At 36.0% G+C, this 23,484-nt stretch overlaps 1 protein-coding gene across 3 annotated transcripts in view; it reads right to left on the bottom strand.

The window, feature by feature from the left end:
• Positions 1 to 745: 745 nt before the first annotated feature.
• The window catches only part of Mtx2 (metaxin 2), a 56,360-nt gene continuing 33,621 nt past the window's right edge, over positions 746 to 23,484 (bottom strand). The window contains exons 4-10 of one of the 3 annotated variants that reach the window (XM_027420142.2): positions 20,211 to 20,283; positions 11,626 to 11,702; positions 10,071 to 10,163; positions 9,572 to 9,610; positions 9,055 to 9,180; positions 8,002 to 8,078; positions 746 to 1,270 (exon numbers count right to left, since the gene is read on the bottom strand). In XM_027420142.2, coding sequence (XP_027275943.1) covers positions 1,099 to 1,270; positions 8,002 to 8,078; positions 9,055 to 9,180; positions 9,572 to 9,610; positions 10,071 to 10,163; positions 11,626 to 11,702; positions 20,211 to 20,283 — 657 coding nt within the window. In that variant the 3' untranslated portion in view covers positions 746 to 1,098. The remainder of the gene's footprint in view (positions 1,271 to 8,001; positions 8,079 to 9,054; positions 9,181 to 9,571; positions 9,611 to 10,070; positions 10,164 to 11,625; positions 11,703 to 20,210; positions 20,284 to 23,484) is intronic. The other 2 variants (XM_027420145.2, XM_027420144.2) reach the window with 2 other exon arrangements.

A 23,484-nucleotide genomic window follows, 5' to 3' on the forward strand; every position in this document is an offset into this window, starting at 1 on the left:
GAAGGGCTCATCCAATATCCCACTCCTTATCAAGAAGCCAATGGCAATTAATGACTGCTGAGAAAGGAGAGTTATTTTTCCTTGAGGAATGGGGAAGTCATTGGTAGTTGGTCCCACAACCCACACTGAATGACCTCACAAACATGAATAATTTGACTTAGGTTTTAAAAACTTTCTAACTATTTTAAAGACAAGAAGTTGGGGAGGAGATGAGATATATGTGGGGAAAGGCACTGGAGAAAGTGGGGGATAGATATGACTAAAATATTTGTATACATGTATGAAATTCTAAAAAACTGTTTGAGACTCCATTTACTGTTTTTTAAACTGGAGATAATCATTATTAAGTGTTCTGTGAACATTAAGTGAGTTAGAAATGTTTGGTAAATGATAAGGCAGTATCACTCTTGACATCACTACTATGATGGGAGAATGATATACAATCCTTAGATTTGTATATGAAATCCCATCACTACTCCTATGAAAACTACTCCCCCTTCATCCCCCCCAAAAGAATTAAAAAATATCAAGATGTTCTCATCTCCATAAAATAGTTCTTTCAACCCATCCCTGCCCTAATGAAACACTGTTAAATTCAGTTCAATTTAGGTATGAAGAATGTGCAATGTGTGCCTCACTGGATGACATACAGTCAGTCACCCCACTATCTCAGTACATTTTTAAAGAATACTTTCCCATTGTCATTTTCATTGTGTATTCAATGGTCTTAGTAAACACACATCAATTGCTTTCCTTAGAGAAATGTTTATTCCACATGTACTAAATTCAGTGAGTAGCCAAAAAGATCAAAGAAAGTAAATGAAACAACCATAGTTGCTTAAGGTTTATTTTTATATGCTCATAAAGAAATAAAATATCAAGATATAGAATACAATGTAACAAATCAAACAATTCAAAATGGAGGTGGACACAAATAACAGCACAAAGAACATGTATATGAAATTATACAATTTTTTTGAGGTTTCAAAAAAGTGTTTTTGGTTTTGAAATTCTGAAACTATTATCTATTATAATGTTCAGGTAATACATATTTCAAAAGTTAGATTTTTTAAAGTAACAACTAATTGACATAAAATTCTAAGACAACCTGCCTTTACACTGATCTTCAAAATAGCACTGTTCAATTCTTCTACAGAAAGCAAGGAGGTTGCTATAGTTTTTCACCTTCTCAGAAAGTTCATCACTGGTCAACTGTGTGGTAAGAATGGTGTACAAATGGCCAAACACCAGAGCATCAAGTTCAGTAGGTCTAAAAAAAAAAAAAAAAGAGAAAAGCTGAGAGGTACTTCATTTTTATATTAAAAACCATTTTTTTTTCAAAAAATATTTCCTTGATCAATTTAAAAGTTAAAGGTCACAGAAATAAATCCTACCACAACTTGATAGAACTTTTTCATTTTAAATTTGTCATTCAGCATCCATTATTTTTTTGTTTGTGTGTTTTTATTTCCTGTGCATTGGTGCCTGTATGTATGTCTGTATGAGGGTGTCTGATCCCCTGGAAGTGGATTTACAGACAGTTGTGAGCTGCCATATGGGTGCTGGAAATTGAACCCAGGTTCTCTGGAAGAGCAGTCATCTGAGCCATCTCCCTAGCCCTGCATTCATTATTTTAATCACCAAATAAATACAGTGCATTTTCAGAGTGGCAGAAACTATGTTAGAGTTCAAAAAAAAGAAAAAAAGATATTCTAAGACATGAAACACACACACACACACACACACACACACACACACACACACACACACACACACACACACACACACGTGCTCCATGTGCCCATTACAAGAGTCAATGAAAAGGCGATTGTGTGTCTTTTTTTTTCTAATTTTTTTTATTAGTTCAAATTAGGAACAAGCTTGCTTCACAAGTCAATCCCTCTCCCTCTCCCTCCCAACTTCCCACTTTCCCCCAACCCCATCCACCCTCCACTCCCTAGGCAGGGTAGGGCCCTCAACGGGGGCTCCCCCAAGTCCACCACATCATCCTGGGCCAGGCCTAGGCCCTCCCCCATGTGTCCAGGCAGAGACGCGGGATGGGCTCTCGAAGTCCCTTCTTACACCAGGGAAAAATACTAATCCACTACCAGGGGCCCCCTGGAGTGCAGAGGCCTCCTCATTGACATTCATGTTCAGGGGTCTGGATCAGTCCTGTACTAGCCTCCCAGAGAGCAGTCTGGGGTCCATGTGCTCCCCCTTGTTCAGGCCAGCTGATTTTGTGGGTTTCACCAGCCTGGTACCGACCCCTTTGATCTTCATCCCTCCCCTCTCTGCAACTAAGTTCCAGAGTTCAGTTCAGTGTGTATCTGTGGATGTCTGCCTCTGCTTCCATCAGCCACTGGATGAGGGCTCTCAGTAGGGGTCAGGCTGGCAGAGGAGGGGGAAGGCTGACTGTGTGTCTTACACCACACTAAAACTGCACTTACTGAACAGTTTCCCTCACCAGGGTCTGTAAGTTTTAAAGGCAGCAAGCACTGCCTGAATATTTATAGCCCCAGATCTTAGTAGAGTATCTGTAGTCTCCATGATTTGCTGGATAAACGATGGAAAGAAAAATAAGTATACTGCAGAATGTGGGATTTTTTTTTCTAACAGTAATTATCTACTTCCTGTTGCAGTTTTCCCTCTTTTCATGCAATGATGGAATATTATATAAAGTGAGATGTACAACTTGGCACAGGCCTCTAACTGCAGTATTCAGGCTTAGTCAGTAATATTATAAATTCAAGGTGATCTTGAGCTACACACAAATTCCTGTCTAAAAATAAGATAAAATGAAAATATTCTATCTGTGATCATGTTTAAGAAGGTAGTCAAGAGAATAGCATTTTTTCATTTTTTGTTTTAAATAACAAGAGTCCTTGAACTTAACAGCACCATAATTTTTTCATCACAAATGAAGAATCAATAACAAGCAGATCCTTACAAAGAACCAAGGACACAAAGTAGATAAGTTACTTTGCTACAAGTAATATAAATATTAACTTTCCTATATCCTTAACATTTCTTAAAAAGAGAGATATCTATTTTACAAGTGAGGACTTATTTTCTTAATACAGGTTTATGTCAATCATCCTTCACTTCTTATATGGCTGGGCACTCTTTATCAATAAACGAAGGCTCTGAGTAAGGTGAACAATGAATCTGTGCTCATCAGAAGTACCCTGAAGTGATCAAAATGTCACATGCTAAAAGCATATAATCATATAACTCCAAAGGCCCTGAATTTATATATGGGTATGAGCATACAAAAACTGTTTCACTAAGATAGCTACTTAAAGCTGCTTTTTAAAACCTATGAGGAAGTAGGATACAATAGCTGAATAAAACAAAGCATACATTATCAAAACACATTTCTTATGGTCCTTAAAATTTAAGGCAATGTCTCCTTATGTGGTCCTGGCTGGTCTAGAACTTTCTATGTAAACTTGCCTAACTTCAAAGTCACAAAGTCACCTACTCAAAAGTACTGGCATTCACTATGAGGCCCTGCAATCCTTACAAATTTCAGTGACTCATATTAACTGATTCTGATTTTTACAAGTTATCAATTTCCACAATTCCTCCCTTTAAATAAAAAAGTACTTGTGAGACTGGAAAGATGGCTCAGCAGGGTTAAAGCACTTGCTGCCCAGCCTGGTGACCTGAGTTCTATCTCAGGAACTCACAGTAGAAGGAGAAAACCAACTTCTCCAAGTTGTTCTCTGACCTCCACACTTGCACTATGGCATGCCCCCACAACACATACATAAATAATTTAAGTTTTTAATTTAAAGTACACTTGCGGTTATACAATAAGATGTATTTCTTAAGACTTAAAACCAAAATCATAAAAGTGATGATTTTATAAAATGGTGAATTATGCCCAAAAAATGAATAAATAAGCAACCAATTCAGAAAAACCTACAACTTGTATGAAAGACAAGGGCAAAACAACAACAAAAATCCACCAGCCAGTGACATGGCTCCGCAAGTAAAGAAAGGCACTGACTGCCTGATAATCCAAACTCAATCCCTGGGCCCCACATTGTAGGAAAGAACCAACTCCCACACACATGCATGATCCCTGCACACACACACACACATAAAATAAATGTAAAACAAATTGCAAAAATTTACTTTACTCAGAAGTTCAACAACACTGTTGAATAACACAAAGACCATTAGGTACATGCTCTTAAATTTCTCTGTTGTGCTATGAAGAAAAAATATTACTTCCCACTCTCATGCTTGAAAGTGACTTTGTGGATTGTGATATGAATGTGTGTGTGTATGAGTGAGTGTGTGTGTGTGTGTGTGTGTGCCAATTCTCTTCCTATGAGCTGTAAGATTTCAAATGTATTATTGCACTCATCTTTGCTGACTTTTTATTAGGAAAATATTCTAGGATGACAAGTTATTAAAATCCTACTGTTACCTTACATCATCATCATGTCTGCTGGATATGTATTCTTTCATTTGAATATCAAAATGGAAACAGTACTATAAAATGAGAACATCTCCCTAACCTTTTCCATTTAAAAGTTTCCTCCTACACATTCTTTTTGTCTTATTTATTCATTTTTTTTTTTTTACCTGATCTGTTCCCCCACCCCACCCCCCAAGACAGGGTTTCTCTGTGTAACAGTCCTGGCTGTCCTGGAACTCGATTTGTAAACCAGGATTGCCTCGAACTCACACAGATCTGCTCTGCCTCTGCTGGGATTAATGACATGTACCACCACCCCCAATTATCTAATATTCTTTGTAGTATCTAATTCCAAAACTACTAATTTGGTCCAGGTGCCTCCTAATTTTCCTTTTCTAATATGATTTACCTTGTCATCTCTTCATACTACTAGAAAGAGTGTAACACACATATACATATATACAATGGTGAACTTGAAATTGTTACTAAAGCATGCAAATCAAAGTCCTTTCTGTCTTCTTTCTCAATTACTGTTCTTGTCACAAGATTTTCCTTAATTTCTTTTTCCTCTTTCTTTATTTTTATTTTTTGTTTATTTGTGATTTTTGTTTTATAAGACAGGGTTTCTTTGTGTAACAACCATAGCTATCCTGAAACAGCCTCAAATTCATCCTCTTTCTTAAAACAAACAAAAATTATTTGGTTTCTTTCAAAACCAAATTGTATTGAAATTTGGTTTTCACAATATTGAGAAAGTATTGGATATTTTCTCAGTATCTCTAGTAGGTCAGTAACAACCAACGTTGTTTTTAATTTTAGGAAGTAAAAGTAGGATATAAAGAAAAAGAGAATTTGTCACGGCTCAGTATATGTGAGAACCAAAGGTAGAATTCAAGGGTTCTAAATTAGAATCTAATTTATGTATTTTAAGCCAGTTCCGTACTAGCTAAGATACCATGTCTTACGAAGAAATGACTCCTGCAACAAATAAAGGAATGAAAAAAGTTTTGCCATAACAAAATAAAATTACCTTTTCCTAAATGTAGTTTCTTTCCCTCTAACACTGATTAAATGATGGGCAAGCCAGGCATGTGGCACACACCTGTAATCCCAGCACTTGGGAGGCTAAGCAAGAATGAATGTAAATTTGAGGTCAACCTGAGCTACACAACAAATTCCAGGGCTACACAGTAATAGCCTCATCTCTAGAAATTAAATTAAAAGATTGGGCAAAATTAAAAATTGAATATACTCCTCAATCCTAATTATTGGTTACCAAAAATTGTATCTGCCTAAGTACCACATTAGGTAAAATTTTTGAACACTTGCATCTTAAATACCAATTAAACATCAAATAAATACCTTCTGTTTTGCAACTGTCTAATTTCTTTTATAAGTTTAAATATAACTTATTAGCAAAAGTAGTATCTTTAATTTTTTTCTAAATCACATGCTAAAAGATCTCTAGTTACCAACACTTTGACAACAACTTTAACTAAAAATTATTCTGCCTGCCTGCCCCAAAAGACAGCATGTGCAACAAAACTCATTCACTCATAAACAAGAATAATGCACTTCAAACAATAAAACATATTGATTCTCAACTTTTGAACTAGTAAGAATTCAGTATCAAAAAGAAAAAGAACTACATAATACTAAGACCTGCATATAATTCTTTATGTTAGGGACGAAACAATAGAAGACAACATAGTTGTAGAAGCTGTAACTTCCAGGATTTGATGAATCCTGTAAACTTTCTGCTTCTGAGATTAATTAGTCCCAATTTTTAATCTTAAAATATTTTTATAAAACCTGAGATGTTATGTTATATATATACAGTTTTATATTACTTGTGTTACAAAATTATATAATTAAATATTTCTAAATTGTCATGTTCATTTTTACTATAAGATATATTTGACTTGGCTACAAAAGATAATGTCTATGAAGGATAGAAACCACAGCAAATAAAGCCCTTAAAAAAAATTATCAGCTAAAGGGCCCAGCTACTCTTGCGGAGGACTTGTGTTTGGCTCCCAGCCCCACGTCACAGCTCACAATCCCGTCACCCCAGCTGCAGGGCTCTGGCCTCCATGAGCACTTACACTCACATGCACATACGCAATCAGATACACAGGATTTAAAAATAGAATAGGATTAAAAAAATTTAATTATTGGAGCTGGAGAGAAGGCACAGTGGTTTAGAGCACTGGCTGCTCTTTCAAAGGACCTGGGTTTGGTTCTCAGCACTCCCAACACAGCTCATACTGTCCTTAACTCCAGCTTCATAGGATCCAATGCCCTCTCTGGCTCTGCAGGAACCAGCCCTACCAACAATCTCTGGGTTTGATAAGAGAACTTCAGACCCTACTTCAACAGAATACAGCAATGAGCAATCTAGGAAGGTTCCTGACATAAACCGTGGGCTTCCCCAGGCACATGCGTATCCATGTATGCCACCCACATACATGCATACACACCACACACATAAAAACACATGAGAGAATATAATCAACCTAAAAATGTTTTTAATGATAAGTCAAGAAAAAGATAGCCTTAAGAAAGCCATTGAGATTAAAATATTAATTTAAGCTCATTTATCCTGGATCACAAAATTGACAAACACTTTCAAAATATTAAAATTATAATTTCTGCCAGGCACTGGTGGCACAGGCCTTTAATCCCAGAACTCGGGAGGAGGCAGAGGCAGCTGGATCTCTGAATTCAAGGCCAGCCTGGTCAGCAGAATGAGTTCCAGGACAGCCAGGGATACACAGAGAAACCTTGTCCTGAAATTACCCCATCCCAAAATTATAATTTTTAATAAAGGAAAATCTTTGCCTTTTTAATTAGTTTTAATATTTTAAAATCTTAATAGAATATTAATTACTCAATTTACATATATACATATACTTTATCTATACTCCTTAATGTCTACATTTAAGATATTTTCATTTTAAAGGATAAACAGTTCTTGTCCTTCTGACAGTATTCTGCCTGTTCTTAATGACTCTTCTGGTCTTCAAGCATCTTTCACTACAGATTAAGGTTGTATTAGCAGCATATTCATGTTTTTGTACTTGAAAGTTTAAGATTTTAATATTTTGTACTTCTAAAGCACCTTGAACTATATCAAAATCTTTGTCAAATCATACAAAAACTGATTGATTTACAAGACTGATCTAAAGAAAACTCAATGACAAGAACTAGACTTTAGAAATCTTAGTTCCCAGAGCCAGCACTATGCCTAACAGCCAGAGGGCATAAATGTTTAATGAGTACAAAAATGAATTTTAAAAATAAGCCACACACACACACACACACCTTTCCCCCCTGTAATGTGTTTTGCTGCTTGAAAATAACATCTGTGGACAGAAAGCTCCCAACACTAGTGACATACCCCACAAAGGAGCTGGAGCCCTTTCATATACATAACAAAAAAAAGCACACAACTGGTCCCCACCAAGAAGAGCAGAGTTGTATGTACTTCTTGAAAACAATAATATCTTTATGATAAAAGACAACTGGAACTGCTATATGAAGCAAAGACATATAATACTAAAACATCTTACTGCTTATTGAAGAAGTAATGTTGTGTTCCCAGTCTTTGGGAAAGGGCTTGACAGCACTGGTCTACATCTTCTAAGACCTACACAGGCAGTGAACCAAAAAGGAAAATATCCAAATCAGCAAAACAATGAAAAGTAGGTAAAACAATTTATATCACAGTTTATAACAAAAAAAGACTCAGCTTACACTTTTAAGACTACAGACCATATACATGACATAAATTATGCTTTGATATTAATGGGAGTTAGTGAAAAAACATTAAATACAAGTATTAAGTTACTGTTAAAGATCACTGTTTAACAAAACGTTTTTCTCTCAAAATTTAATTCTCTAAACAATGTTTTCCTGGGTCCACACAGTCATTTTGCTTATATTTTCAGTGAAGAGGGGAGCCTGCCCACAAAAACAACACACGAAAGGCGCTGGAGATTGATCTCATTCTTTCCCAGTCACTTGCTAATCCTAACCCCTTGTATCACACATCAGGAAGATGTCTGGCTAAAAATCAGGGATACCAAAAAGATACCCTAAAAATCAGGGATACCCTTAAATGATTGATGCTCAACCTCATGACCTTGAAAGTTACATTTTTAAATTTTTTGTGACTTTTAGTAAACTTAAGACACCCCCCAAAAAATAAACCTCAGTTAAGTACAGTGTTTAATAAAGTTTTTTAATCTCTGATGCTGCAGATCTATATTGACATAAAGACTCCCACAATATGCTGTTTAGGTGGAGAAAAAAATCAAGTTATATAATAGCAGGCATAATATGATCCTATTTGAGGACAGTACTGTTAAGACTAGAAAAATATTCTCCAAATGAAGAGGGACAATTCTGAGGTGGCAGGGTTTCAGAAATTATTTGTCATTTAGACCTTTTAGGCAAATAAGCACATACAACTTTCATAAAGAAAATAAAACTACATCACAAGAGAGAAATAACAGAAGTATACTGCTGTTTATGTTACAGTATTACACTGAGATTATTTTTAAAGTAATGCCATTTTTAATGCATAGGAGTTGAAGCTCTTGTTAACTTCACTCTGTACTGACCTGGTCCAGAGTCTTGTTACCCCACCCAATAGCTTTCATCTTCCGTTTAACTTCCCACTGCTTCTGATAGGCCAAAATGTGGTTCAAAGGCCAAGGATAAGGAGATCCATATCTGGCATGAGTGATCTAAAGCAAAAAGACTTTGTAAAACACAGAATCCTTCCTAAAAACAGTGCATTTTTACAAACAGAATTCTAAAATGTATGTATTTCCAGGGAGCATACATAAAGCAATCTGAAAAAAAAACCAATATATAGCTTACAACATAAAAAATTAAAATTTTAAACCATTCCCTTTAAAAATATATAAACTTTTATGTACTTTACAACCAGTTCTATCAAACAATGACACATAGCTTCCCTAAAATGTATGTGCAAGCAAAATTAAAGTAAGTGAAAAACTGTATCACTAATGGTATAAACCACAATGTTTCATTTATGAGCAGGGACTTGCGATTCTGAGCAAAAGTGTTTTCTCATTAAATTTTAATTAAGATAAATGCTGCAGAACCACTCACCTCCCCTACTGTAGCTTCATCACACCACTGGAGATACAACTAGGAACAAAAGAACAGTCACTGAAACTTTAAAACACCAAGAAGAAAAGGGTCAAACTTATTTCTTGCCATGGTAATTGCTAATAAGCCAACTTTGTTAATCAAATATGTTTTTTTTTCTTCTTAGCTAATTCACTGCACAGAATTATCAAATTTATTGGCAGTACTTTACAGAAAACATTTCTTATGCATATGTCTAGACATCATTATTTTATAGGCATTATTAAAGTAAACTTCAAAGGGCTAAAGTAAAACAATAAGCAGGCAAGACTCACTCCTTACAACAGAAAAACTGGAGCTGAAAATATCTGGAAACTTGTTTATATATAATGATCAAACAATTCAGATGATCACCCCAGCCTGCTTCTCAATGGCTGTAAGGTAGCCCATAAGGAGAGTGTTATATGAGAATACAGATTATACAAGATTATATTTTATTTCAAGCCTTATAATCTTATACCTCTGCAGTCAACAGCATATTGTTGACTAATTCCATGTAAGCTTTCATTTCTGCTTTTTGAACTTCATCCAACCCATCACTAAGAGAATGGCCCTAAAGGGAATTTTAAAAAAATTTAAAAGAGCATCATATTAAATATACAATATCTTTCAGTTATCTTATTATCATAACAAGTAATGTAATATATAAATATAAAATGGATTAATTTCCAAAATGCTTTTTAAAACAAAATTATTGCGCATAAAAGTATACCTAATATTCAGTCACTATTAAGTAGTATTAATCTGTCATTATATACATGTATTTCCAATAGACAAAATTACAAGTGAATTATTTCATAAAGGAGAAAACAAAATGGTCAGTAGTAAACCTTGTATTTTTCAGGCATAAAACCTTGAAACAAATGAAATGCCAAACAGGTGCTACTTATAAAACAGACAAAGATGAGGGGGGGAGAGTCAATTTAGTATCAACAAGGAAGAAAGACATGATGTCAAAAAACTGTAGCAATGGAGAGACATGAAATAGTATAGCTTCTAGATCAATCTGGCAATCTGCTCTAATTATTAAAAGGTGTATGACAAAGCATACCAATAACACTATCAGGAATTTATCTTTGTTTGCTTTGAGACAGGATCTTAATATGTAGCCCTAGCTGGTCTGGAACTCACTCTGTAAACCAAGCTGGCTTCAAATTCAGAGACCAGCCTGCCTCTCGCTTCTGAGTGTTGGTATGCACCAACCATGCCTGTCTTAGGAATTAAATGAGTATACAGAGGTTTATGCAAAAGAAAATTCACTTTAATACTCATAAATAGCAAAATATATGGTCAATATCCAAATGTCCATTTAAAAACTATACAATGCATGCAACAAAACAGAAAATCATGTGACTATTTTTAAGATATATATCTGTGTATACTCATTAATATGAAACCATATTTAAACTTGTTGGTAATTTTAAAGGACAAAATAAAACATAATAGTGTGATCTGGTTTTCTATCTATGTAAAAGTCTGGAAGAATACTTCCCTAAATAGCAATGAAAGTGCTGCTTTTTTTGTTGTTATTTTTTCAAGACAGTGTTTCTCCGTGTAGCTCTGGCTATCCTGGAACTAGCTCTGTAGACCAGGTTGACCTCAAACTCAGAATTCCACCTGCCTCTGCCTCCCAAGTGCTGGGATTGAAGGTGTGTGTCACCACCATCTGGCTAATGAAGTGTTTCTTAACTGCTAAAATCTAAATTAAACAAATGAAATGAACTACTGATTGTCAAGTAGGTAACTTAATACTTTCAATTTAAAAACATATCCTACATCTCTCTTCTCAAAGGTCAACCAGTTATTTCTTAAAAATGTAAACTCTTCATTTATGACAGAAATTCTCATACCCTACACTAGAAAAATCAACCTACATCTTTGCTATTGATTTATCTTATGAAAAAGCACCCAACTCACAGTTTGGAAATATTTTCTAATAATTTACACTAGTATTTCATACAGCTAGGTTAAAATCAATGAAAATGGTCAAACGTATCTACCATTTTTTTCATTACCTTGGCTTTAACGAACTGGACTATAGGACCAAGTTCTGACACTACTTGATTTCCCACATGAATAAAAGGTACTTTTCCTGTTGAGAAGGAAAAAAGATGTGAGGAAACAGCTTCAGGAAATTACAGTTTTCGGTAGTTAAAAAAAAATTAACAACAAACAGGATTGTTTTACTCATAAATATTATAAAATTATAATTTTCCAAATGATAGCCAGAAGCATTTGCTAAAGTCTATAAATTTTAAGCAACGATTGCTCATACACTTTAAAATAAAAGAGCCAAGCATAGTAGTACATGCCTATAATCAAAGAACTCAGGAGGCAAAGGCAGGAAGATTCTAAGGTCAAAAACAACCTGAAAGTAAAATTCACAGAAATCAAATTACTAAAAAAGTAGGTAGGGAAGGGGAGAAAGAACAAGTAGATTCATTTCTAGAGTTCTTGCCCAGATATGTCAACAAGTCATCATGTTCTCATTTCAGAGCTAACACTAAAGAAGACTAATTATTAATCACATAGACCAAGCCAGGACACTAGTTCAAGGTACTGAAAAGCTTATTGCTTCGTGATTGTTTGAAACAGGTCTGACTATGTAGTCTTCGCTGTCCTGGAACTCACTCTGTAGGCCATGCTGGCCTTAAACTCCCATAGATCCACCTGTCTCTGCCTTCTGGGTGCTGGGAAAGGTAGTCTTCCAAAGATTTCTTTTATGCTTTCTAATTTTAAATCTGAAGCCCATTGAAGTCAGTATTCTTAGTGCATAACTGTTGGGGAGTATTATTTTAAGGTGTGTGACATTTGTTTAACTCTGTGAAGCTGTTTTACTGTGCCTCTAAAATACCTGGTGGTCCTAATAAAGAGCTGAATGGCCAATATTGAGGTAGAAGAGGGATAGGCAGGGCTGGCAGGCAGAGAGAATAAATAGGAGATCAGAGGAGAGAGGCAAGAGGACAAGGAGAGGAAGACATCAGGGCCAGCTACCAAGTCAGATAATCACAGAGTAACAAGGAAAGTAAGACATGCAGAAGAAAGATAAAAGCCCAGAGGAAAAATATAGATGGGTTAATTTAATTAAAAAAAAAAAAAAAGCTGGCTAGAAACAAGCCAAGCTAAAACCAGAACATTCTCTTTTTTTTATCATTTTATTTGAATTAGAAACAAGATTGAATTACATGACAATCCCAGTTCCCTTCTCCCTCCCTTCCTCCCCTACAACCCCCCCCAACTAAAATCCTACCTATCACATACCCTTTCTTCTAATCTATACCTTTCTGCTTCCTCATGACCCCTGCATCCTTCTTCTTCTTCCCTTCTCATTCTTGTAGCTCCCTCCCCCCCCACTTCCCATGCTCTCAATTTGCTCAGGGGATTGTGACCCTTTCCCCTTCTCCAGGGGACAATGTTTGTCTCTTTTAGGGTCCTCCTTGTTTACTAGTTTCTCTGGCAGTGTGGATTGTAGGCTGGTAATCCTTTACTCTATGTCTAAAATCCACATATGAGTGAGTACATGCCATGTTTGTCTTTTGGTGATTGAGTTACCTCGCTCAGAAAGATTTCTTCTAGTTCCATCCATTTTCCTGCAAATTTCAAGATTCCATTGTTTTTTTCCACTGAGTAGTACTCCATTGTGTAAATGTACCACATTTTCTCTATCCATTCTTCGGTTGAGGGGCATCTAGGCTGCTTCCAGTTTCTGGCTATTACAAATAGTGCTACTATGAACATCTTGAACAGATATCCTTGTTGTATGAATGTGCTTCTTTTGGGTATATGCCTAGGAGTGGAATTGCTGGATCTTGTTGTAGACTGATTCCCATTTTCTTGAGGAGTCGCCATACTGATTTCCAAAGTGGCTATACAAGTTGGCACTCCCACCAGCAGTGGAAAAGTGTTCCCCTTTCTCCACATCCTCTCCAGCATAAACTGTCATTGTGTTTTTGATTTTGGCCATTCTGACAGGAGTAAGATGGTATCTCAGAGTTGTTTTGATTTGCATTTCCCTGATGGCTAAGGATGTTGAACACTTTCTTATGTGTCTTTCAGCCATTTTAGATTCTCTATTGAGAATTGTCTATTTAGTTCTGTACTCCACTTTTTAATTGGATTGTTTGGTGTTTTGGAGACTAGCTTCTTGAGTTCTTTGTATATTTTGGAGAACAGCCCTCTGTCAGATGTGGGGTTGGTGAATATATTTTCCCAGTCTGTGGGCTGCCATTTTGTCTTGCTGACTATGTCCTTTGCCTTACAGAGCTTCTCAGTTTCAGGAGGTCCCATTTATCAATTGTTGATCTCAGTGTCTGTGCTACTGGTGTAATGTTCAGGAAGTGGTCTCCTGTACCAATTAATTCAAGGCATTTCCCACTTTATCTTCTAATAGGTTCAGTGTAGCTGGGTTTATGTTGAGGTCTTTGATCCATTTTGACTTAAGTTTTGTGCATGGCTATAGGCTTGGGTCTATCTGTAGTCTTCTACATGTCTGCATCCAGTTATGCCAGCACCATTTGCTGAAGATGTTCTCTTTGTTCCATTGTATAAATTTGGATTGCTTGTCAAAAATCAGGTGTTCGTAGGTGTGTGGGTTAATATCAGGGTTTTCAACTCTGTTCTATTGGTCTATTTTTGTGCCAATACCAAGCTGTTTTCAGGACTTATAGCTCTGTAATAGAGCTGAAAGTCAGGGATGGTGATGCCTCCAGAAGTTCCTCTATTGTACAGGGTTGTTTTGGCTATCCTGGATCTTTTGTTTCTCCATATAAAATTGAGAATTGTTCTTTCAAGGTCAGTGAAGAATTGTGTTGGGATTTTGATGGGGATTGCATTGAATCTGTAGATTGCTTTTGGCAAGATTGCCATTTTTACTATGTTGATCCTACCTATCCAAGAGCATGGGAGATCTTTCCATTTTCGGGTATCTTCTTTAATTTCTTTCTTTAGAGACTCAAAATTCTTAACTAAGACTAAGCGTCCACGTGTGATTTGCTTGGGAGCTGGGTGGTGGGCCCCTCAAAAAGCCAAAAGAGCAAAATGAATAAAGAACAAAAACAACACGTAATAGTGAATTCATAAATGTCTTGGACTCAAAGAATTTACCACCTTAAAGGCTATGCTAGTTTGAGTTATGTTCCCAATACAAGAGAGTAGAAGAAAAATCAAAAACAGTAAGCTTTTGAAAATGGTAACACTAAGAGACATAGTTCAACTTAAAGCTACAGTGCTTGATCAGTATGAAGCCACCTTAGGTTCACACCTCAGTAGGGGAAGTGAAGGAGAGAGAAAGAGAAAATTGGTGTCTTTAAATAAATGCTATATTAGAGAGTCATATTGCATCAATGTTTATTACAACTATTAGAGATAAAGGAAAAAATAGTCTGTAAAAAGCAAGCTAGTCTATTCCACGTGTGAAAGGATGAAACATGCTGTCAGATTTAGTTCAAGCAGAGTTCACAACAGCAGCAGGTGTCTTCCAGCTACTTTTCAGTATATTCACTGCTCTCTGACTTAGCCTGAGGATAATGGATGAGGTGCCTAGCACCAATAAAAGCTTCATCTGCATCTATGAGATAGCACTACAAAGAAAAGGGGAGCCTTTTAAAACATAACACTTAATAGATGTATTTTTATTTCCCTATTACCAATGGTATATTCCTTCTACTGCTTTATAAATCTCAAAAAACAAACAAGTTAAACTGGACAAACACTAGGCTATATTGTTATTTGGTTTTGAATTGGAAAAAATTTTATTAAATACAGGTCATCTGAATTTTGGAAAAAAAAAACTGTTTCATGCCTAGACTAACAGATATTGTGAGGTATGACATTTAAGTTTTGTTTTGTTTTGATGTGTGTGTGTGCATGTGCACACATACGAATGACAGTATCTACAGAAGCCAAAGGAATAGGAACTGGAGTTTCAGGAACTGAAGCCACCTGACATGGGTGTTGAGAACTGAACTCTGGTCCTTTACCAGAGGTGCAAATGCTCTTAACCACTGATCTCTCCAGCCCTCTCAAGAATACTATTTTCAGAAACATACTATTTCTCTTTTTCAATTAGTTTCAAATTCTTAGTGCAGTCTTTATTGTAGATACCAGGCAAAAACATGAGACAACTTTGTGTACTTTGTTTTCTTGCAATATATTAAAAGGGTGCTGAGGTGAATCCTAAGTGCTTGCTGCACAAGCATGAGGACTTGAGTTCAGAGTCAAGGACCCTCATAAAGGTCAAGAGCTCTGTAACCTTAGTAACAAACGATGGAGACAGAAAGATTCCAGGAGCTAGCTGGTCAGCTAGTCTAGCCAAATGGTGAACTACTGGTTCAGAGGGCTCTTATTTCAAAAGAAAATAAACCAACAAAAAGGTGGAAAGCTACAAAGGAAGACATATCAACTTCTGGCCTCTGCATGAAAATACACCCACACCTAACATCCACATACATAAATTAGCATTGTAGGTAATAAAGCACAGAAATAATGTGGCTAGAAAACTGAATATGCATAAGAGATCAAAGCAACAGATGGGAAGTGAATGATCCTTTTCTCACTAGGCTAACTAGAGTCAATGTGCAGTCTTTATTGTAGGTACCAGGCAAAAACACGAGACAATTCTGTGTGTTCTGCTTCTCATTTTAGACAGAAGCACTCCAGATCATTTTTTTCTTTCTTTGGCCTCTGTGTGTGTATGTGTGTGTGTGTGTGTGTACCCATACACAAAAGTGTACAGGTTTATTCACCTATATGAGTGTGCAGCGGCCAGAAGTTAATATGACATCAATGGTCCTTTATCATTCTTCTATCAGTCTGCCCCCACCTTATTTTGATTTTTGAAGAACAGTCTTTCACTGGACTTTGAGCTCAAAAATTAGCTAGACTGGCATGTCTCTGTTTCCTAGCCCTGGGATTGAAGGAAGGAGCTAGCAAGCCCAGCTTTTTTGTGGGTACTGGAGACTGAACAATGGGCCTCATGTGTGCAGAGTAAACATAGAACCATTTCCTCGGCCCTAACTGGTTCCTTTTTCTCCTGAAGAAAGTATTAACATGTTGCAAGTAAGTCTGTTTATTCAGAGAATATTAGCTAGAAACTTAGATGTCAGCTAGTCTGAGTAGTTCATGTAACAGATGAAGTTAAAAGAAGAGAAGTAGAACTCTCCAATAAAATAGTTAATAACTGGACAAAGTAACAGGCTTAATGACTTCCTAACTTTTGGCCAAAAAGTTTCCTAACTGTCCTATGTTCTCTGTTTCAAAAGCCCATTATAAGTCTGGTATTAGTGGTATACACCTTTAATCCCAGCAGTCAGGAGGCAGAGACACATGGATCTCTGAGTTCATGACCAGCCTGGTCTACATAGAGAGTGCCCAAATAGCCAAAAAAATATAGTGAGTGTGGTGGTTTGAATGAAAATAATCCCCATAAACTCTCAGGGAGTGACACTATTAGCAGGTGTGGCCTTGTCGGAGGAAGTGTGTCATTGGGAGAAGGGCTCTGAGGTTTCAGTAAGTCAAGTCATGTCTAGTTGCTCACTGTCTCTTCCTGCTGCTTATGGATCCACATGCAGAACTCTGTTTCCTCTCCAGCACCGTGAAAGCCTGCATGCTGCCATGCTTCCTGCCATGATGATAATCAGCTAAACCTCTGAAACTTCAAGCCAGCCCCAATTAAATGTTTTCCTTTATAAGAGTTGCCATGGTCATAGAGTCTGGTCACAGCAACAGAAACCCTGAGACAGTAAGCCTTTGTCTCTCAAAAAAGGAAGGAAGGGAGGGAGGAAGGGAGGGAGGGAGGGAGGGAGGGAGGGAGGGAGGGAGGGAGGAAGTCTTATATTATTAAGTAGGCAGATTATTTTGCACTTATCACTCCCAATCATGATAAAAAAAATACGAATTTGAGACAAGATGAAGTATAAATATCTTAGTAAAAAAGCCTGAATGTATGGTAATAAATGTTAACATACATGTTTCCTCTAATATTTATCTATTTGCTTTTCAAGTGTGAAAAATGAAGTTAATCCCTAAATTATATAAACACAGTAACCTAAATATACAAACTACATCACTTATTGCCATTTATTTTAACTTCAATGCTAAATTACTAATTATTTTATATGTAAGTATAGTAAGCCCCCATAAACTCATATGGAGTGGCACTATTAGAAAGTGTGGCTTTATTGGTGTTGGTATGGCCTTCAACAGAGGAAGTGTATCACTGTGGGGGTAGACTTTGAAGTGGAATATATACTAAAGCCACGTCCAGTGTCTAAGATCACTTCCTGTTGCTCCTTCTCCACTTCTCAGCTCCTTCTCCAGCACCATGCCAGCATGTTGCCATGCCCTGCCATGATAACAATGGACTAAACCTCTGAAACTGTTAATTTTCACCCAATTAAATGTTTCCCTTTAAAAGAGTTGTCATGGTCATAGTGTCTCTTCACAGCAATAGAAATCCTTAGGTATATAATCAAATTCTTTATATGAAAAAGAAAAAGACAGTGAGAATATAATGTATTTCATCAGAATTCCATAGTTTATTTTAGCATCCTACTTATAAAATAAACACAGAAGTGAATTAATGATCTCTGTGCCAGCTAGTTTTTATGTCAACTTGACACAAGCTAGACTGATATGAAACAAGAGAACCTCAACTAAGAAACTGCATCCATAATAGTGGTTCTCAGCCTTTCTATAGCTGCAACCCTTTACTAAAGTTGTTTGTGTTGTGGTGACCCTGACCATAAAATTACTTTTGTTGCTACTTCATAACTGTAATTTTGCTACTGTTATGAATCATAAATATCTGTGTTTCCTGATGTTCTTAGGTGACCACTGAGAAAAGGTTATTTGATTCCCCACAAAAGGATCATGACACACAGGGTTAAGAACCACTGCTCCAAAAGACCAGGCTATAGGCAAGCTGTAGGGCATTTTCTTAATTAGTGATTGAAGTGGAAGGACCAAGCCCATTATGGATGGTGCCACCCTATGCTGGTAGTCCTATAAGAAAGCCGGCTGAGCAAGCCATGAGGAGCAAGCTACTAAGCAGTGTTCGGCCATGGTCTGCATCAGCTCCTGCCTCCAGATTCCTACCAAGTTTGAGTTACTGCCTTGGTTTCCCTCAATGAACCGAGATTCAGAATATGTAAGCCAAATAACTCTTTCCTCCCCAACTTGCTTCTAGTCATGGTGTTTCATCACAGCAATAGAAACCTCTAAAAATCCAAAATAATTTGATTTCTAATTCTAGAAAATTTCTCTTAGAAATGGTTTTAGTTGGGGGGGGTGGGTAGGGGAGGACGGGTGGGAAAAGGGAACTGGGATTGTCATGTAAAACAATCCTGTTTCTAATTCAAATACAAAATGTTGGGGAAAAAAAAGAAATGTTTTCTAAAAGTTTATTCAAAAATCCAATAGATGTACATTTATATGGAATTTTAAGTGTTAAGGGATGGGTGTCTACAGATTGTCTAAATTATTACCACCCTTAAAAGCTGAAGGATGGGGGCTTGGAGAGATGGCTCAGAGGTTAAAAGCACTGACTGCTCTTCCAGAGATCCTGAGTTCAATTCCCAGCAACCACATGGTGGCTCACAACCATCCATTATGAGCTCTGGTACCCTCTTCTGATGTGCAGATATACATGAAAGCAGAATGTTGTATGCATAATAAATAAATAAAATCTTTTAAAAAAGCTTAAGGGTGAAAAGAAAATGCTAGACACAAATAATTGACAAATGAAGATCGACAAACTTTTAGGTATAAAAAGCAATATAGCACACCTACACTAAGCAATTATACACAATCACTTATTCATGAAAGAATGATTCTGTGTTGTTGTTGCTCCAGCAAAATAGAAATGAAAATAATCTGTGACATTATATTTAACATTTAATTAAGTTTTATGGGTATTTATTTATTTATTTTTATTTTATTTTTACTTTGGTTTTTTCGAGACAGAATTTATCTGTGTAGCTTTGTAGACCAGGCTGGCCTTGAACTCACAGAGGTCCGCCTGCCTCTGGCTCCCAAGTGCTGGAAGTAAAGGTGTGTGCTCCACCACCACCCGGCTGGCATTATATTTTTCTACCAACTATTTGAATCCTATTTAAAATCTACTAGCATGTAACACAGATCATTGTTATCATTTAAAAGAGTGAAAGTGAAGCTTTAATAAAATGTACTTTAAAACACTAGAAAAAAGAAAGTTGACAGTTTAATTATTTCAATAGCTTTCTTCTTGTACCTGTTTTATAGGAAAGATAACTCAGGGATGCTGAATAATAGATTCATTAATATTAAAATTTATTTTCAGATAAGGAAAGCCCTTTGAGAAAATCTGATATCACCTATGTCCTGAACATCCAGTTAAAAACCTCAGACCAGAGTTGAAATAAGTAAACATAGGCCTTCATGATTAAGCTTATAACTGCTACTTTAAAAAAAACTGGAAAATAATTCTTCAAAGGAGGAAAAAAAATCCCTCAGGGGCTAGAAATATGGCCAATGGTAAAGTACTTCCCTAGCATGTCCAAGGCCTTAGGTTCAATCCTCAGTATCAAATAACAAGCAAGTATTAACAGATAGCACACACACTTACCAGATGGAGACATATATTCTGCATTTGCCCTACACTCCACTCTGATAGGCAGATTACACATTTGCAAAAAGGCCTGTAAACAAAGAGAAATATAATAAGCCTAGTAAAAATATATGTGTATTTGAAAAGGACTCTTCCTTCATTCCTTTCCTAAACTATATAATCCATACAGTAATACTCCATTGGAAAATGGTGAGTTTAAGGTTTCCAAACAAAAATATCATTTTACTTTAAAAAAAAGACTAAGTCATTAGTAAATATATAAGACTTAAGACGATTATATATACTTAAGGGAAAATGTTATTCATATTTTATATTACTTTATGTAAGTAAGCAATGTAACATTGCTTTAACTTTCTTTAATGGATGACTAACATCAAAATTTTACTAAGATACTAATGGTTTAATTTTTTAATTCATTGAGTATCACCATCTTTCTCACTGTATTAGAAAATTCAAAATGTTATTTCGGCTACTTCAATGTTCTTTTCAGTAACTCTCAAAATCCTGACATGTGGTTTCCACGTTAACTAAGGAGGCAGTGAGACAGCCCAGTTAGTAAAGGTGCCTGACAACCCAAGTATGACATCCCCAAACCAATGTGATGATGTGGGATGTCCTTCTGTATGCTGCCAACATGTGTTACTTTTATTGGTTAATGAGTAAAGTTTTGACCAATAGCCAGGCAGAATATAACTAGGTAGGAAATCCAAACAGTTATAAAGAGAAAAAAAGGTAGAGGCAGGGAGACGCCATGCAGCCACCAGGGAGGTGAGATGTGAGGTAACAAGCCACGAGCTTTGTGGTAAAATACAGAATAACAGAAATGGGTTCATTTAATTGTGAAGCTAGTCAGCCAAACAATTATAATTAATATTAAGCCTCATAATGATTACTTTAAAAGTGGCTGCGGGACTGGGTGGGACAAGAAACCTCTATTTACAATGTGGTAAAAATAACTTGACTTGCAAAAGTTATTCTCTGACTTCTTTACACACACGGTGACATGCATGCTCATGCTCACTCTCTCTCTCTCACACACACACACTAATAAACAAACAAAATTAAATAAAAATTTTAAAGAGACAAATTATTTACTTGGTTTATAGAAGGGAAAATTTTGAAGGAATTAAATGTCTACCAATGAAGGAATAGGTAAATCATAGTACATCCTGTAGATGGAATTTTCTGTCCCTCTTGGTCCCACAGCCATTTAGTCCCAAATAAATACACAAAGGCTTATATTAATTATAAACTGTTTAGCCAATGGCTCAGGCTTCTTACTGGCTAGCTCTTTCTTAATTACTAACCCATTTCTATTAGTCTGTGCATCTCCAAATAATCTTGGCTTATTATTGAATCTACTCTTAAAGAGCAACTACTAGTTTTAAATAATTTACATTGGATTGGATTTTTATATATTGTATACAAATGTTGTATATTGGTACAAATTTGAGATTAATTTTGCTAAAACATACTGTACATACGTTTCTAATATTGTTCAAGATTTTGTTCCTATACAGCTCATTTAACAATATAATGCAAATTTCTAGTCCTTGAAACTTATTATTATCAACTATATAGGACAATAAGGAAACGTAGTTTAGTAATCTGTCAACTATTACAATTAAACTTGTAGTCACATTAGGTATGTTGACAAGGTCAAACAGATATTTTAGAAAAACAGGTCATCTTCAAACACTTCAGAGGATCTACAGAATATGGCATTTAACATGTTTTAGTAACATAAGTTCTTTTTTTATAACAATGAAACATGTCTGCTCTTGGCAGCACCAATCTACATTCACTGGAGAAGATGATGGGCATCAATGAAACTCCACATGGAGTTTACTTTGTGGCAAAGATAAGCCACTGAGCAAGAAAATGTCCTTGCCTCAACTGCTAACAGTATGCTGTCCAAATTGAACAAACAGGACAGCAAAAAGAGTGACTGCAAACATTGCCAAGACAAGGCAGTCCAGTCCTTCAGAATATCCTGCTTCACAGAAATATTTGTCAGATATACTAGGCCTATAGGCTGAAGATGGATATCCTAATGTTGCAGAGCAACCTTGGGTGACAGTCCAGACAGCCAGCTGTTTATGTCATTTCTCACATATTTTTTGGAAATCGCTTGCTCACACTTCCTGTTTTCTCAGTTAATATTATTTCCTTCTTGGGTCTCTGAGGTAATTGAAGACTACATAGTATATAGTTTTTCCCTTGCTTACCAGACTCAGTAAAGAAACTCACTAAATATGTCTTAAGTATATTAGGTTTTAAAGACATTAAAAGATAAATTGATAATACAAATTAGAATAGAAAGTAAATTAAGTACAAGACTTTGGATTCATCAAGAAAGAATAGATATGAAGTATTTTCTCTGATTTTGTCAAATGCTAATGACAAGACATTGCTAATGTACTTACTGCCTGTATATATTGTATATACTTATTGTATATATTTTTCTTATATCAGATATAACCATTTTTTAAATTTTAGACAAAAAAGGGGGATATGTGGTGATATCTTGCTAGTACAAATAAAGCCTGTCTGAAGATCAGAGAATGGAGCTTGCCACTAGCTAACCTCTGTACAGACAGGAAGTGATATAGCTGGCAGAAACAGGATATAAGCAGGGAGAAACAGGAACACTCTCTCTTGTCTGCTGAGATGCTAAGGAGGTAAGGTGTGGCTGTGGCTTGCTTCTTCTCTCTTTAGTTCACTTTTTTAAAAAGCATTATTGTTGAATAATTAACCCATACTTAAACCTCAAAATGTTTCCTTTCTTATTTAAAAAAAAAACTGAATTTTGACCAATTTAAACAGCACTTATCACACAAACCTCCACTGAGGGCATGATTCTTCTTAGACAAAGATTAATTTTTGTAACATTAATACATTTACTCTTCACTGGTTCTGAAGTAATTTCTGAATTCATCTGGAGTTCACAAAGAAGCTTGATATTACATATAACTTCCATCCAAATATTAAAATGTAAAAACAAAGCATTACCATGATTATCTTCAGTATGTAAAAACTCCAAATCGAAAGGAAGCTCTGACTTAACTAGTACTTTTGTACTCTCTTTGTAAGATGGAAGGGAATCGAAGATCCCAAACAGTACTTTCACCTTTGACACTTTTTAAATATGTTTAAGTGTGTATGTGTGGGGGGGTGCACACATGTATGGGTACCCATGAAAGTCAGAGACTACAGATCCCTGTAGAGCTTGAATCACAGGTAGCCATGAGCCATCTAACACTAGGAACTT

The sequence above is a fragment of the Cricetulus griseus genome, chromosome 6 (genome assembly GCF_003668045.3).
Source record: "Cricetulus griseus strain 17A/GY chromosome 6, alternate assembly CriGri-PICRH-1.0, whole genome shotgun sequence".
Taxonomy (NCBI): Eukaryota; Metazoa; Chordata; class Mammalia; order Rodentia; family Cricetidae; genus Cricetulus; species Cricetulus griseus.